General features: G+C 44.1%; 1 protein-coding gene across 10 annotated transcripts in view; it reads left to right on the top strand.

Annotated features, from left to right (window-relative positions):
• The window catches only part of UPF2 (UPF2 regulator of nonsense mediated mRNA decay), a 765,941-nt gene that overhangs the window by 408,710 nt on the left and 343,836 nt on the right, over nt 1-13,395 (top strand). For all 10 annotated transcript variants that reach the window (XM_069228662.1, XM_069228663.1, XM_069228659.1 and 7 more), the window contains one exon: nt 9,319-9,502. In XM_069228662.1, the coding sequence (XP_069084763.1) occupies nt 9,319-9,502 (184 nt within the window). The remainder of the gene's footprint in view (nt 1-9,318; nt 9,503-13,395) is intronic.

The raw sequence follows: 13,395 nt of genomic DNA, 5'->3' as shown, positions 1-13,395 counted from the left end.
TGCAGTAACAATAAGGAGACACGCGTGGTTGCGTACGTCAGGATTCAAGCCAGAAATACAACAAGCCGTGCTGAATATGCCTTTTAATGGACAGCAGTTGTTTGAGCCGGAGGTGGACACTGCTATCAAAAAACTTAAAAAAGGCACTGATATGGCCAAAGCCATGGGCGCACTCTACTCCCCACAGAGCAGAGGCACATTTCGCAAAACACAGTTTAGAGGGGGGTTTTGAGGACAAGCAACAGAACCCACAACCTCACAAACAAGGCCCACTTATCAAAGCCAATATCAGCGGGGAAGTTTTCGTGGGCAATATAGAGGGGGACAATTCCAAAAGAATAGAGGGAAGTTCCAAAGCCCTAAAACTCCTCAAAACAAACAGTGACTTCCAAGTCACAAATCCCCAACACATAACACCTGTGGGGGGGAGACTAAGCAATTTTTACAAACCTTGGGAGGAGATAACAACAGACACTTGGGTACTGGCAATTATCCAGCATGGTTATTGCATAGAATTTCTCAGATTCCCTCCAAACGTTCCACCGAAAACACACAATATGTCAAAACAATACATGGATCTTCTAGGATTAGAGGTCCAGGCGTTGCTACAAAAAGGAGCAATAGAATTAGTACCAATTCAACAGAAAGGGACAGGAGTTTACTCTCTGTACTTTCTCATACCCAAAAAGGACAAAACACTGAGACCTATATTAGATCTCAGAACATTAAATACCTACAATAAATCAGACCACTTTTACATGGTGACATTACAAGACGTAATCCCACTGCTCAAACCACAAGACTACATGACAACACTAGACCTAAAGGATGCATATTTCCATATACCAATACATCCTTCACACAGAAAGTACCTAAGATTTGTATTCCAAGGGGTACATTACCAATTCAAGGTGTTGGCATTCGGAATAACAACTGCACCAATAGTTTTTACAAAATGCCTGGCAGTGGTCGCTGCGCATATCAGAAGGCAGCAAATACATGTGTTCCCGTACCTAGACGATTGGTTAATCAAAACCAACACACTAGAACGGTGTTTACAACACGCAAAGTACGTCATACAAACCCTACACAAACTAGGTTTCTCAGTCAACTACACAGTCACACCTTCAGCCGTGTCAGACACAGCAATACTTAGGCGCAACAATCGACACAGCAAAAGCGATTGCCACTCCAAGTCCACAAAGAGTACAAGCATTTCACAATGTAATTCAGGTCATGTATCCAAACCAAAGAATACAAGTCAAAATAGTAATGAAACTCCTAGGCATGATGTCCTCATGCATAGCCATTGTCCCAAACGCAAGATAGCACATGCAGCCCTTACAACAGTGCCTAGCATCACAATGGACACAGGCACAGGGTCAACTTCTAGATCTAGTGTTGGTAGACCGCCAAACATACACCTCGCTTCAATGGTGGAACAATATAAATTTAAACCAAGGGCGGCCTTTTTAAGACCCAGTGCCTCAATACGTAATAACTACAGATGCCTCCATGAAAGGGTGGGGAGCACACCTCAATCAACACAGCATTCAGGGACAATGGGACTCTCGGCAAAAACAGTTTCACATAAATCACTTAGAACTATTGGCAGTATTTCTGGCGTTAAAAGCATTTCAACCAATAATAAGCCACAAACACATTCTTGTCAAAACAGACAACATGACAACAATGTATTACCTAAACAAACAGGGAGGAACACACTCAACACAGTTGTGTCTCCTGACACAGAAAATATGGCATTGGGCGATACACAACGACATTCGCCTAATAGCACAGTTCATTCCAGGGATTCAGAATCAATTAGCAGACAATCTCTCTTGGGATCACCAACAGATCCACGAATGGGAGATTCACCCCCAAGTACTACACACTTACTTCCAAAATTGGGGAACACCACAAATAGACCTGTTTACAACAAAAGAAAATACAAAATGCTGAAACTTCGCATCCAGGTACCCACAAGATCAGTCTCTGGGCAATGCGTTATGGATGAGTTGGTCAGGGATATTTGCATACGCTTTTCCCCCTCTCCCACTCCTTCCATATCTAGTAAACAAGTTGAGTCAAAACAAACTCACTCATACTAATAGCACCAACTTGGGCAAGACAACCTTGGTACACAATACTACTAGACCTCTCAGTAGTGCCTCATATCAAACTACCAAACAGACCAGATCTGTTAACTCAACACAATCAACAGATCAGACACCCCAATCCAGCATCGCTGAATCTAGCAATTTGGCTCCTGAAGTCTTAGAGTTCGGACACTTAGACCTTACACAGGAATGTATGGAAGTCATAAAACAAGCTAGAAAACCAACCACTAGACATTGCTATGCAAATAAGTGGAAAAGGTTTGTTTATTATTGCCATATTAATCAAATACAACCCTTACACGCATCTGCTAAAGACATCGTAAGCTACTTGCTACATTTGCAAAAGTCAAAACTAGCTTTTTCATCCATTAAGATACATCTTACCGCAATTAGAGCTTACCGGCAAATTACCCACTCAACTTCACTGTTTAGGATACCAGTCATAAAAGCATTTATGGAAGGCCTAAAAAGAATTATACCACCAAGAACACCACCAGTTCCTTCATGGAACCTCAACATTGTCTTAACAGGACTCATGGGGCCACCTTTTGAGCCCATGCACTCATGTGAAATGCAATATTTAACATGGTAAGTTGCGTTTCTAATTGCCATCACATCTCTAAGAAGAGTTAGTGAAATCCAAGCATTTACCATACAAGAACCATTTATTCAAATACACAAGCATAAAGTAGTTCTACGGACAAATCCAAAAATGTTACCAAAAGTCATATCACCGTTCCACTTGAATCAAACAGTAGAACTACCAGTGTTCTTCCCACAGCCAGATTCTGTAGCTGAGAGAGCACTACATACATTAGACATCAAAAGAGCGTTAATGTACTACATTGACAGAACAAAACAGATTCGGAAAACAAAACAATTATTTGTTGCTTTCCAAAAACCTCATACAGGAAATCCAATTTCCAAACAAGGCATTGCTAGATGGATAGTTAAATGCATTCAAACCTGTTATCTCAAAGCAAAAAAGAGAACTGCCTATTACACCAAGGGCACACTCAACTAGAAAGAAAGGTGCTACCATGGCCTTTCCAATGACTGAAATATGTAAGGCAGCCACATGGTCTACGCCTCATATGTTTACCAAGCACTACTGCGTGGATGTGTTAACAGCACAGAAAGCCACAGTAGGACAAGCAGTACTCAAACAACTTCAACTCCTACAGGCTGAACCACCGCTTTTGGGGAGATAACGGCTTACTAGTCTAGTCTATGCAAAGCATGTGTATCTGCAGCTACACATGCCATCGAACGGAAAATGTCACTTAGTACATCTGTTCATGGCATGAGACGCTGCAGATTCACATGCGCCCACCCGCCTCCCCGGGAGCCTGTAGCCGTTTCGAAGTTGATCTTGAACATTTGTAAATTTGTAAATATATCACTTTAAACTACATTATGTACATACATGTTTACTCCATTGCATGGGCACTATTACTATAATACGCAATTCCTACCTCACCCTCTGCGGAGAAAACAATCTAAGATGGAGTCGACGCCCATGCTCAATGGAGCCGAAAGGGGAGGAGTCCCTTGATCTCGTGACTCGGAAGACTTCTTTGAAGAAAAACAACTTGTTACACTCCGAGCCCAACACTAGATGGCGGGATGTGCAAAGCATGTGAATCTGCAGCGTCTCATGCCACGAACAGATGTACACTGGGTAAGTGATATTTTCCATATATATACACACACACACACACACACACACACACACACACACTTACACACACACACACACATGTATTTATGACAGTACTCTTTCAAGGCCTTTGAGGTGAGCAGATTGAGTGTCTCTGGTGCTGTTAGGGTGCTTTATATAAAGGAGCTGCTCTCCACCTAAATCTGGGAACTTCCCAGAGTTCCCTGCTTCCTTTTTTGCACAGTTTGTGTCACTTTGAGCCTCTAATGGTATTGGTTTGACTTAAACTGAGTGCTCTGTTATGTCTGGGCAAACTTCTACCTCTCTGAAGAGCTATTATTAGAGTGAAACACGTGTCAGGATTGCTTTTATTCATTCCTGGTTGGCTGGGATCGTATTTTCAAAATCCAAACATGTAATACTGTGCCTGGAGAGTTAAAAGGCTTTTGTAATTTTTTAGTGCAGATTGAATTGCACAGTGGTAATACTATGCCTAAAGACTTGGGTGTCAAAAAAAAGGCAAAAGGCTTTGTCTCTTTCTAGCCTAGAATGAATTGCACTCACCTAATTAGTGGTGTTGTAGAGTGCTTCATATAAATAAGCTGCTCCCCGCCTAAACTTGAGAACTGTCCAGAGTTCCCTGCTTGCATTTTGTGCATCCGCCCACACAGAGGCACATACACACACAGGCCATGTTTTCATACACAATGGCTTTTTTGGTTGGTTTGCTAATATTTTTAGTGCTGAATGATGAATCTTGGATCTTAACAAAATAAAATCTTATCCACCCCAGCTTCTTCGTGAAAAGTTGTGGGGTCATCTGACAAAAAGTGGGGCCCAGAACTTAGTTTTTCTATGCAGTATTCCATAGGAAAATTAGACACTGCTATTAGAAAAACATCTGGACAGAATTACAATAAATTTGGCAGAAAGCTAAATCTTAGGCCAGAAAGTGTGCTTTTTGTAATATTGTTGTAATTATATTCAGTGGTGTTTGAGAAATTAAGGTTTAAATTTTAGAGATGTATCCAAACATTGCGGATTTGCAAATCTTAGTCTAATATTTCATTGGCTTCCACCACATCAGCATAGATGTAATGTGGGAAGCTAGCCTGGTGTGTGATAAGACCCTGTGGTGTTGTCACCTTATACCAGGTCCAGTTATCCCCTATTAGTCAAGTGTAGGCAGTATCTAGGAAGCCAGGGCTCTGTAGAGGTAGCTGTGGATGAGCAGCCAAGACTTATCTACGAGGCATGCAAAGTGGATGCAATACCCCTATAATCACAGAGCACTTAAAAACATGAAGGGACCAAACAGTGTTAAAAAACTAAAGGTACTTTATTATATTAACACAAATACAAGAGTACTGAAGTGAATCCCCCAACTGGAGTTAAGTAAACATGTTATTTTAAACACATTAGTAATCAGTAATACCATAGAAAGCAATAGGCTTTGGTAAAAGCAATAGCAAATAGTGAAAGCCTGAAGGGAGAGCCAAATCATATACGAAAAAATTGGAATGTGAAAGGCAGTCCCCCACCCAAGGAAGTGGAATCAGTAGACGTGATCTGGAGGAACTAGGAACCCCAAGAGGTGAGTACCAGAGTGACCCCCTCGACCAGGAGAGCAGAGGTAAGTACTTGGTTTCCCCAAAACCAACAGGAGGATTTGGGAAAAGGATTGTGCATGACCCAACCAAGACTGGAAGAACCCAAAGGTGGATCCTGACAGAAGAGGACCTGCAAAGGATGGGGACCAAGTCCAGTTTGTGATGAAGTGTCAGGTCGTGGCAGGATCCACTACCCACCCTTCTATGGATGCAGGACCAGGTCAACGGTGGGTGAAGGTCAGCACTGCAGCACAGGAGCTGAATAGAATTCCCAGAAGCAATGCGAGTGATGTCCCACGTAGGCGGTTGAGATTCAGTTGATTAGTGGTGCTAAGATATCACCAACAAGCCTTGGCAAAAGCAAGAGACCTAGAAGAAGGTTTGCAAGGCTGAAGATGACCAGCGAGGTGCAGTGGACTCGACCCAAGGAGGGGAGTCTGGGGTGACCCTCAGCAGCTGGGAGAGTCACAAGAAGAGGGGGCAGCCCCCACAGGCAACCCACTGGCAGTAGGCGCAGGTGTCGCAGTGAGGCCCACACAGCTTACCTGAAGACTAGTCCTATGTCCCTGGAGCAACAGGCAGGAGGAGTGCTTTGGAGGAAGGAGTGCTGGAGGACGAGGCTACACGAAGCCTGAAGATACCTTGGATGAGGAACAAACAAGCCTTGATAGCTGCATGAGTCTTGATGCACAGGGGGTACTGTCCTGCAAGGAGAGGCAAGGGCTTACCGTCTCCCAAGTTGGACAGCAGGTAGAGAGGACCAAGGGGGCCACTTCAGGCTACTCTTGTGATGGAGGATTCACGCAGTTCCGGAGGGGAGAAGATCCATGCAGCTGGAGGTTGTTGCAGTTGGTACCTGCACATGCAGATAAGTGACTCCTTCACTCCAAGGGAGATTCCTTCTTACTTCTTGTTCAGGGTGGAGTCTTGTTGCCCTCCGAGAATGCACAGCCAGGGAAATGTTGCAGTTGCTTGAAGGAGCCAGAAAAACAATGTTGCAGAGCGGAGTCGTCGCTGTCGTTGCAGATTTGTCGGTTCCTGGAGTGTCGAGTTGCAGTCCCAGTGGCCAGAAGATTAAGTAAACAATGCAGAGGAGTCCTGCTGAAATCTTGCATGTTGAATCTGAGGACCCACCCAAGAGGGAGACCCTAAATAGCCCAGGAAGGGTGATTGATCACCTAGCAGGGTGACCACCTACCTACCTGACCTTGCCACCGAGATGCTCCAGGGGCCTCTGCCCACCTTAGATTCAAGATTACAGAATCAAGTGGCCACCTGCAGGAGCTCTGGGCACCACCCTTAGGGTGGAGATGGACAAGGGAGTGGTCACTCCTTTTAACCAGAGCAGGGACTTGGGGGTCCCTGGACTGGCGCAAACCGGTTTACCCAAGGAGAGCATCAAATGTGCCCTTCAAAGCATACGGGTGGGTTGGGGAGGCTACCCTTCTCAAGCTATGTAACACCTATTTCCAAGGGAGAGAGGGTGCCACCTCCCACTCCCACAGGAAATCCTTTGTTCTGCCTTCCTCTGCCTGAGCTTGGTTAAGCAGCAGGAGGGCAGAAACCTGTCTGAGGGGTGGCAGCAGTGTGGGCTGTCCATAAAAGCCAAGAAGACTGGCAGGAGCAATGCTGGGGGTCCTCTAAGGAGCCCCCAGTGTGCGTGGAATAATACAACCAATACTGCCAACAGTATTGGGGTATGATTCAAACATGTTTGATACCAAACAAACTCAGGTTCGGAGTTACCATTATGTAGCTTGACACAGGTAGTGACTTGTGTCTACTACATGTGTAAAATGGCTGCCCCTCACTGACAAAGTCCAGTGTAATGGAGCTGGAGTTCAGAGGCACTTCTGCTCATGCAGGGGTGACCTCAGACACAGGTACCTGCACTCTGCCCTCTGGGCTAGGAGGGCCTACCATAGGGGTGATTTACATGGACCTGGTGCAGTGACCTGTAGTAATAGGGTGCATGCACCTTTTTACGCAGGCTGCAATGGCAGGCCTGCAGACACATGTTGCATGGGCTCCTGTGGGTGGCACAATACATGCTGCAGCCCATGGGGAACTTCTGGTGCCCCAATGCCTTGGGTACCTAGGTACCATATACTAGGGACTTATATGGGGGCACCAGTACGCCAATTGTGGGGTGTCTGAAGACCTTAGCAACCACATTTAGAGGGAGAGAGCACAATCACTGGGATCCTGGTTAGCAGGATCCCAGTGAAAACAGTCAAAACATACTGACTGCAGGCAAACAGTGGGGTACCAATCTCAAAAACAGGGTACTTTCTAACATGTTACATCAGGGATTTTGAGACTCAGGGACTCAGTCCCTTATGTGGAAAAAAAGTTACAAATAAAAACATATGGGGGCAGTGTAGGGATACCCCTAGGCCGTAAGTATTCTAGAAGGCATCTGTTTAGAATATTATATGAACCAGGGATTGTCAACAGAGTTGTTTTTATATGTATACAAGATACTTGTTCGCCATTTTCATACACTAAGTTGTCTGTACTTTAGTCACAAAGCACTATATTATATTGTAAACCTACAAAAAAGGTTGTACAAAAGACAAAATGTGATCACATTCTCAAGAAAGAGGCCCAGTTGTATTGATTGTAACTAAATGTTGATATTCTCATTAAGTGGTATTTGTAAGTCTAAATTGAAGTGAGCTACCATTGAATTTCACATAATGGTTAGTACTCTGAAAGATTGCCACAGGACATTTTTTCTCTCTAATACTCTTTTAGTTAGCAATTTTTCCAAGTAAAACATGTTGTTTTTCTTAGCCCTCAGGGGTCCCACCTCACCAGTTTGTTTCTCCTGATTCGAAAACTCCTGTTATCATATTCTCTCTGGACTTTTGACAATATGTTACTTCAGGGTTAATTTGGTTAACTTTGTTTCTATGTTGCCAACCCTGTTTGTTTACAGTGAGCTTCAGGTGTAAGAATTATATCTACTATTACCATACTGATCTTTGCCTTAATTGCACTGAGGGTCTACTGTATGGCAGCAGCTTTTGTTCCAGGTTGTCATCCAGGCTCAGTTCTCCTGTCATATGAGGGTTGGCTGAATCAGTGTTGGCTGACTTCTCCATGTGTGCCATTTTGATCTCCTTATCCCCATGGCTCCCTGACAGGTGTAATCTGCTTGGTCTGCTTCACCTTATCTGTCTACAGTGCACCAGGAGGTTTAGGGGCCTTCACAGCAAGGCTTCCCGCTCACGGAACGAGTTGGCCACAAATGCATTTAATCTAAGTTCACCAACGGATCCTGCTAGTTTATTGATGTTTGGTAGACATTCTGGCAACACCACCAGGTGTTATAACCCTTAAGTTGTGGCTCACTTTGTGTATGTGGAGTATCACAGGAGCTGCTTTTGGGTGGGTCTCACCTTCACTTTTTGTCTTAGATGTTGCTTCTGCTGCACTATCGTACTGTTAGTTGTGGAGCTTTCTGCTTTCTTTCCAGTGTTCATTGGTTTTGTCAGCAGGTAAGTCCTTCGCGTGGCACATCCACCATCCTGTTTTTTCCTGGTGTCTCAACCCCTGTGGGCCTATCATCATTGTTCTGACCAAGAAGTGAAGCGGGGCTACCACGTCTGGACGTGCCGGGGCATTCAACCACACTTTAAAAAATCACTTATTAAGGCACTTTATTGGAAAAAAAAATAATCCACACAGATTATTTTTGTATATGCTTGTTTGCGTCCCCTATGGGCATGCTAATTTAGGTTTTGAGACCTCTTATGCATTTAATGATTTAAATTATTGAAGTTTATAAGCTTTGAATGCTGTTAAATCTGGTTTTGTTACTCATGCATTTACCACTAACTATACCTCAATTTAGTTATTTTTCAAGTGATATTATGCTTGACATGTTTAAGCCAACAGTTTGAATTATGCATTTTCTTTTCAGCGATATGTATGGTGGAAGAAATCTCTAGAGATTTGGACAAAGGATCACCCGTTTCCCATTGATATTGATTACATGATCAGCGATACATTAGAGCTGTTGCGGCCAAAGATCAAACTCTGCAACTCCCTGGAAGATGCAATGAGACAGGTTCAGGATCTAGAGCAAGAGTTTTTGATAAAATTAGGTAAAATATATATCTTAGAATTAACTGTTGTGTTAAACAGTAATCTTATGTACAATGTTTTTAAGTTTGATGCCTGTTTCATTCAACTCAGTTTGAAAGATAAAAAACATTTTAAGAGTTTCCATCCTCTCCTTAAACAGTTAAGAAACTACTCCCTGTATATTTCAGTGTAAACTAGACTGATAGCTCTGCAGGCCCTAGTGATCCAACCCCAGTTTAGGATGGAAACCAAGAGAGAATTGCATGATTAAACAATAGGTACACTAAGATAAACGTTTCCCCCCTATTACTCTTGGAGGGGGTCTCTGATTAATGTCCAACATGCCCCTCTCACCCACTATACTCCACATCCAAACTGTAACAGTATTCCCAATCAACCTCACCCATTATCTGTAGGCAAGGTCTTTTAAAACGCCTTGACTGAATCAACCTGTTGGAACACAGACTGTTTTTTCCAGAGGCCAGACTCTCAAGCATGCAGGAAAGCCCACTGACACCACAGTTCCTCTTTATACAAGGCTCTTTTATATCACTGAAAGAAATGTCCTCCTGGACAGTGTCACATAACTCAGATCTGGAAAGAGCAATAACTGAACATTCTTCAGCAAAACCTTTTTAAGTTGATTGTGCAAGCGCTCTGATCTGTGGGCTTTTATCCATGCCTCTGCACGCCCGTCACTGTCACTCGTTCAAGGGCTTGCCTTTCAAAAATCCTTTGTTATCATTGATAAATGCTTTATGTTTGCCCCTTCTTTGGGGCAGTTTTATCCGCCATGGCCATTGACCCTGTTACATGGATAATTGCACATTTGCCTTTATGTTTGAGTGTTAACAAACGTCTTTTTCCTTTTGTGTCTCTCCTTCACGCTCATGCTGGCCATGGCGCTTTGAATCACCTCACTTATGTCAACTGTTTCACTTATCATTTTCAATTTCTGTGCCAAGAAAAGTCCAGTTAGTAATTTACAACGCTAATATCTCTAACTCAAGCAAATGGTAGACACATTGCATTACAAATGCTTGTTACTTTTTATGACCACTTTCAAAAGTTGCTTTGAATTCCGCAATAGTCAGTGCTGCTATCACTGACCCACCAGATTCAGGGTGATTGCACCAAGTCCTCTGTGGAAACTTGAAAGAGCCGCTATTCGTTTGCACAATTGCCTTCCCTTGTATCTGCAAAAGGGTCACAAAAAATCTGACGTACCTGCAAGAGATTCATATTGAATATGTGGAGTGTCTTCTAGTACTTTTAAATTGGGACACCCGCCTCTGGTTGACTAAGCGTTCTATTGATTCCAGCAGCTTAATGCCCTTAGTAGCATTGACTATAAATGGCACCAAGTTCTGCACAGTGTAGCCTTTTTTTTTTTTTTTTTTTTTTGCACCTTACTCTAAAGAGACCTCCCTCACCAGCACTTGGCCTTAGAACCCCCCCCGTCCTATCCTCCACAGCAAGCCCAATAGATATTGTTTTATCCAGCCAGTTGTGAGCCAAAGCATTATTGGCGTGCAGGAGGATTCTCTCTCCCTGTGTGAACGTCACATCTGTGGCTTTTGCTTCTGTCATTATGAGAACCATCTTTCACTCCATTTCAAAGCTTAAAGAACTCCTCTTTGTGACTCCATTTATCCATTTGAAGGAGCCCAAGGACTAAGAAACCCCAACTACGTAACTACTTATTTGACTGGGTGCTAAAGGCAGCTCACCTCTGACAGTTAATAACTAGAGGACTACAAAACCCCTTTCTACCCACATGCCACAAAGGACCTATGGGAATATTATAATATAGAAATCCCAGGGAGACACAGCAAAAAACAGTCCCAGCCTGGGTTTTTTCACAGATGACACTTGCCTGCCAAGCCTAAGTTAGAGATGCCCACACCAAATTCAAGGTAGACGACTTCCTTGTTGAAAACCTTTCTAGTTTGGAACCCTCAATGTACTTATGTTAAAGGTTATGCATTTTGTTTCACTGACACTTTCAAAGAGCCTTTTAAAACCAGAGTGATAAAAAGTGGGGTAAAAGTGTAAACCTTTTCACCTCCGGCCTTTCCTTGAGTAGTCCAGCAAATGCATAGCTGTAGTCACCACCGCTGATCCACCAATGTAAGAAGCTGGCTCTGTATGTATTATACTAAAGTAAGGTGTAGTGTGCACAGAGTCCAGTGGATCACCAGAGGGTTTTCAAAGGCTTAAGTAGATAATACTAATGCTCTCTTTTGTGGTAGTGTGGTCGAGCAGTTAGGCTTATCAGAGGGTAGTGTTTAATATTTGTGGTACACACACACAGTCAAGAAATTAAACTCAAACTCCATGACTAACTCCTTGCCAGTGTTTATGTATAGAAAAATATACTTTGTTACTTTAGTTCTAGAACCAAAAGGATCGTTTTTGCAGGTAAGTACAGTTAAAAATTTTTATCAAATGCACTTTGTTTGGAATTCACAGATACAACAGTTTTCAGGTAAGTAGTTCTTTTCAATTTTAAAAGTAGATAGTGCAATTTCTCATAGAAAGCAATACAGTCCTAGGGGAGGAAAAGTAACAACACAATATTCAGGTAAATACTCACCTTAGGATCCTAGTCTTCGGGGGTTAGGGTGTCCACAGGACAAAGTTTAGGAAGACACCGGAATTTACTACAAGCAACATAGGGTCGGGTGCAGAGGTCAAAGTTGATGTCGGGTGCCCACTGGAATCATATGGAGACGGGGGGCACGTAGAAAGAAACAGCTTGCAGGTTAGTACCTGCGACTTCAGGGCACAAACGTGGGGGGTTTAGAACAGCATTTGGGAGGCAACAGGTCAGCACCAAACGCACACCCTCAGCGGCACAGGGGTGGCCAGGTGCAGTGTGCAAACATAGTTTGGTTATCAAATGATCAGTTGAGGAGCCCCGGGGTTCACAAAGAGGTTGCACGCTTGGTCCAGAGAGTCAGCTAAAGAAGACAAACAACCGGACAGGTAAGTAGAGAGCCCACTGGATATTGCTTGACCGTCGCTTGGGTTTTCTAAGGCCTGGGGTCTGCAGGTGCAGGAGTACCTTTAGGCATCGGGACATCTTCACCAGAGTTGGTCAGGAAGGTCCTCTGGATTTAAACTGCAGGTGTTATGTTGGTCAGAGGGGTCAACCCAGGGTTGACTCAGTCTTAATCGCCTAAGGACCTTCTCTGGATTGGTGAGCCACCTGGAATTGGGCTGTGGGTGTCTGGTGCAGAGTGGGCAGGACTAACTGATCCAGGAGGGCCTGGAGTCCGTCTTGGAGGTGAGCCACCTGGAATTGGGCTGTGGTTGTCTGGTGCAGAGTGGGCAAGACTAGCAGATCCAGGAGGGCCTGGAGTCCGTCTTGGAGGTTTCTTTGTGGTCAGGGCCAATGTCCTCAGGAGACCTTGGTCCTTGGGTAGTTAGGTAGTCGTCTTGGGATTTGTAGAAGTCACTTGTCCTGCCGGATGCGTCACCTTTCTGTAGCAAGAGTCTTGTCTGCAGTCTTCTATGCTGGAGCGACTCTCCAGTCCTACTCCTTTCTGGTCACTAGGAATCTGAAGAGCAAGGTTCAGGGGTTCCCGTAAATACTAGATTTAAGGGTGTTACGGGGGGTCAGAGGACAGTAGCCTGAGGGTGGCTACACCATTCCTGTGCCCACTCTCTTTGTGGGGAGGGGCACATTCCTAACCTTACTGGCTATTACCCTCCAAGACAAGATGGAGGTTTCTGCCATAAGGGGTTCACGTCAGCTCTGGCCACCGTAGGGGTGGACCCAGCTGAGGTGGACACTTCTGGTATTTAATAATTTTCCATCTGGAGCTGCTGCCAAAAGTGGGACCCGCTGGGGAAGGCGGGCATCTCCACTCCCTGGAGTGCCCTGAGGCAGAAAAACAACAGACAAGAG

This window comes from Pleurodeles waltl, chromosome 4_1 (assembly GCF_031143425.1).
Source record: "Pleurodeles waltl isolate 20211129_DDA chromosome 4_1, aPleWal1.hap1.20221129, whole genome shotgun sequence".
In the NCBI taxonomy this organism is placed as follows: domain Eukaryota; kingdom Metazoa; phylum Chordata; class Amphibia; order Caudata; family Salamandridae; genus Pleurodeles; species Pleurodeles waltl.
Note: the sequence above shows the minus strand (reverse complement) of the source record. Positions and strands in the feature narration are given on the sequence as shown.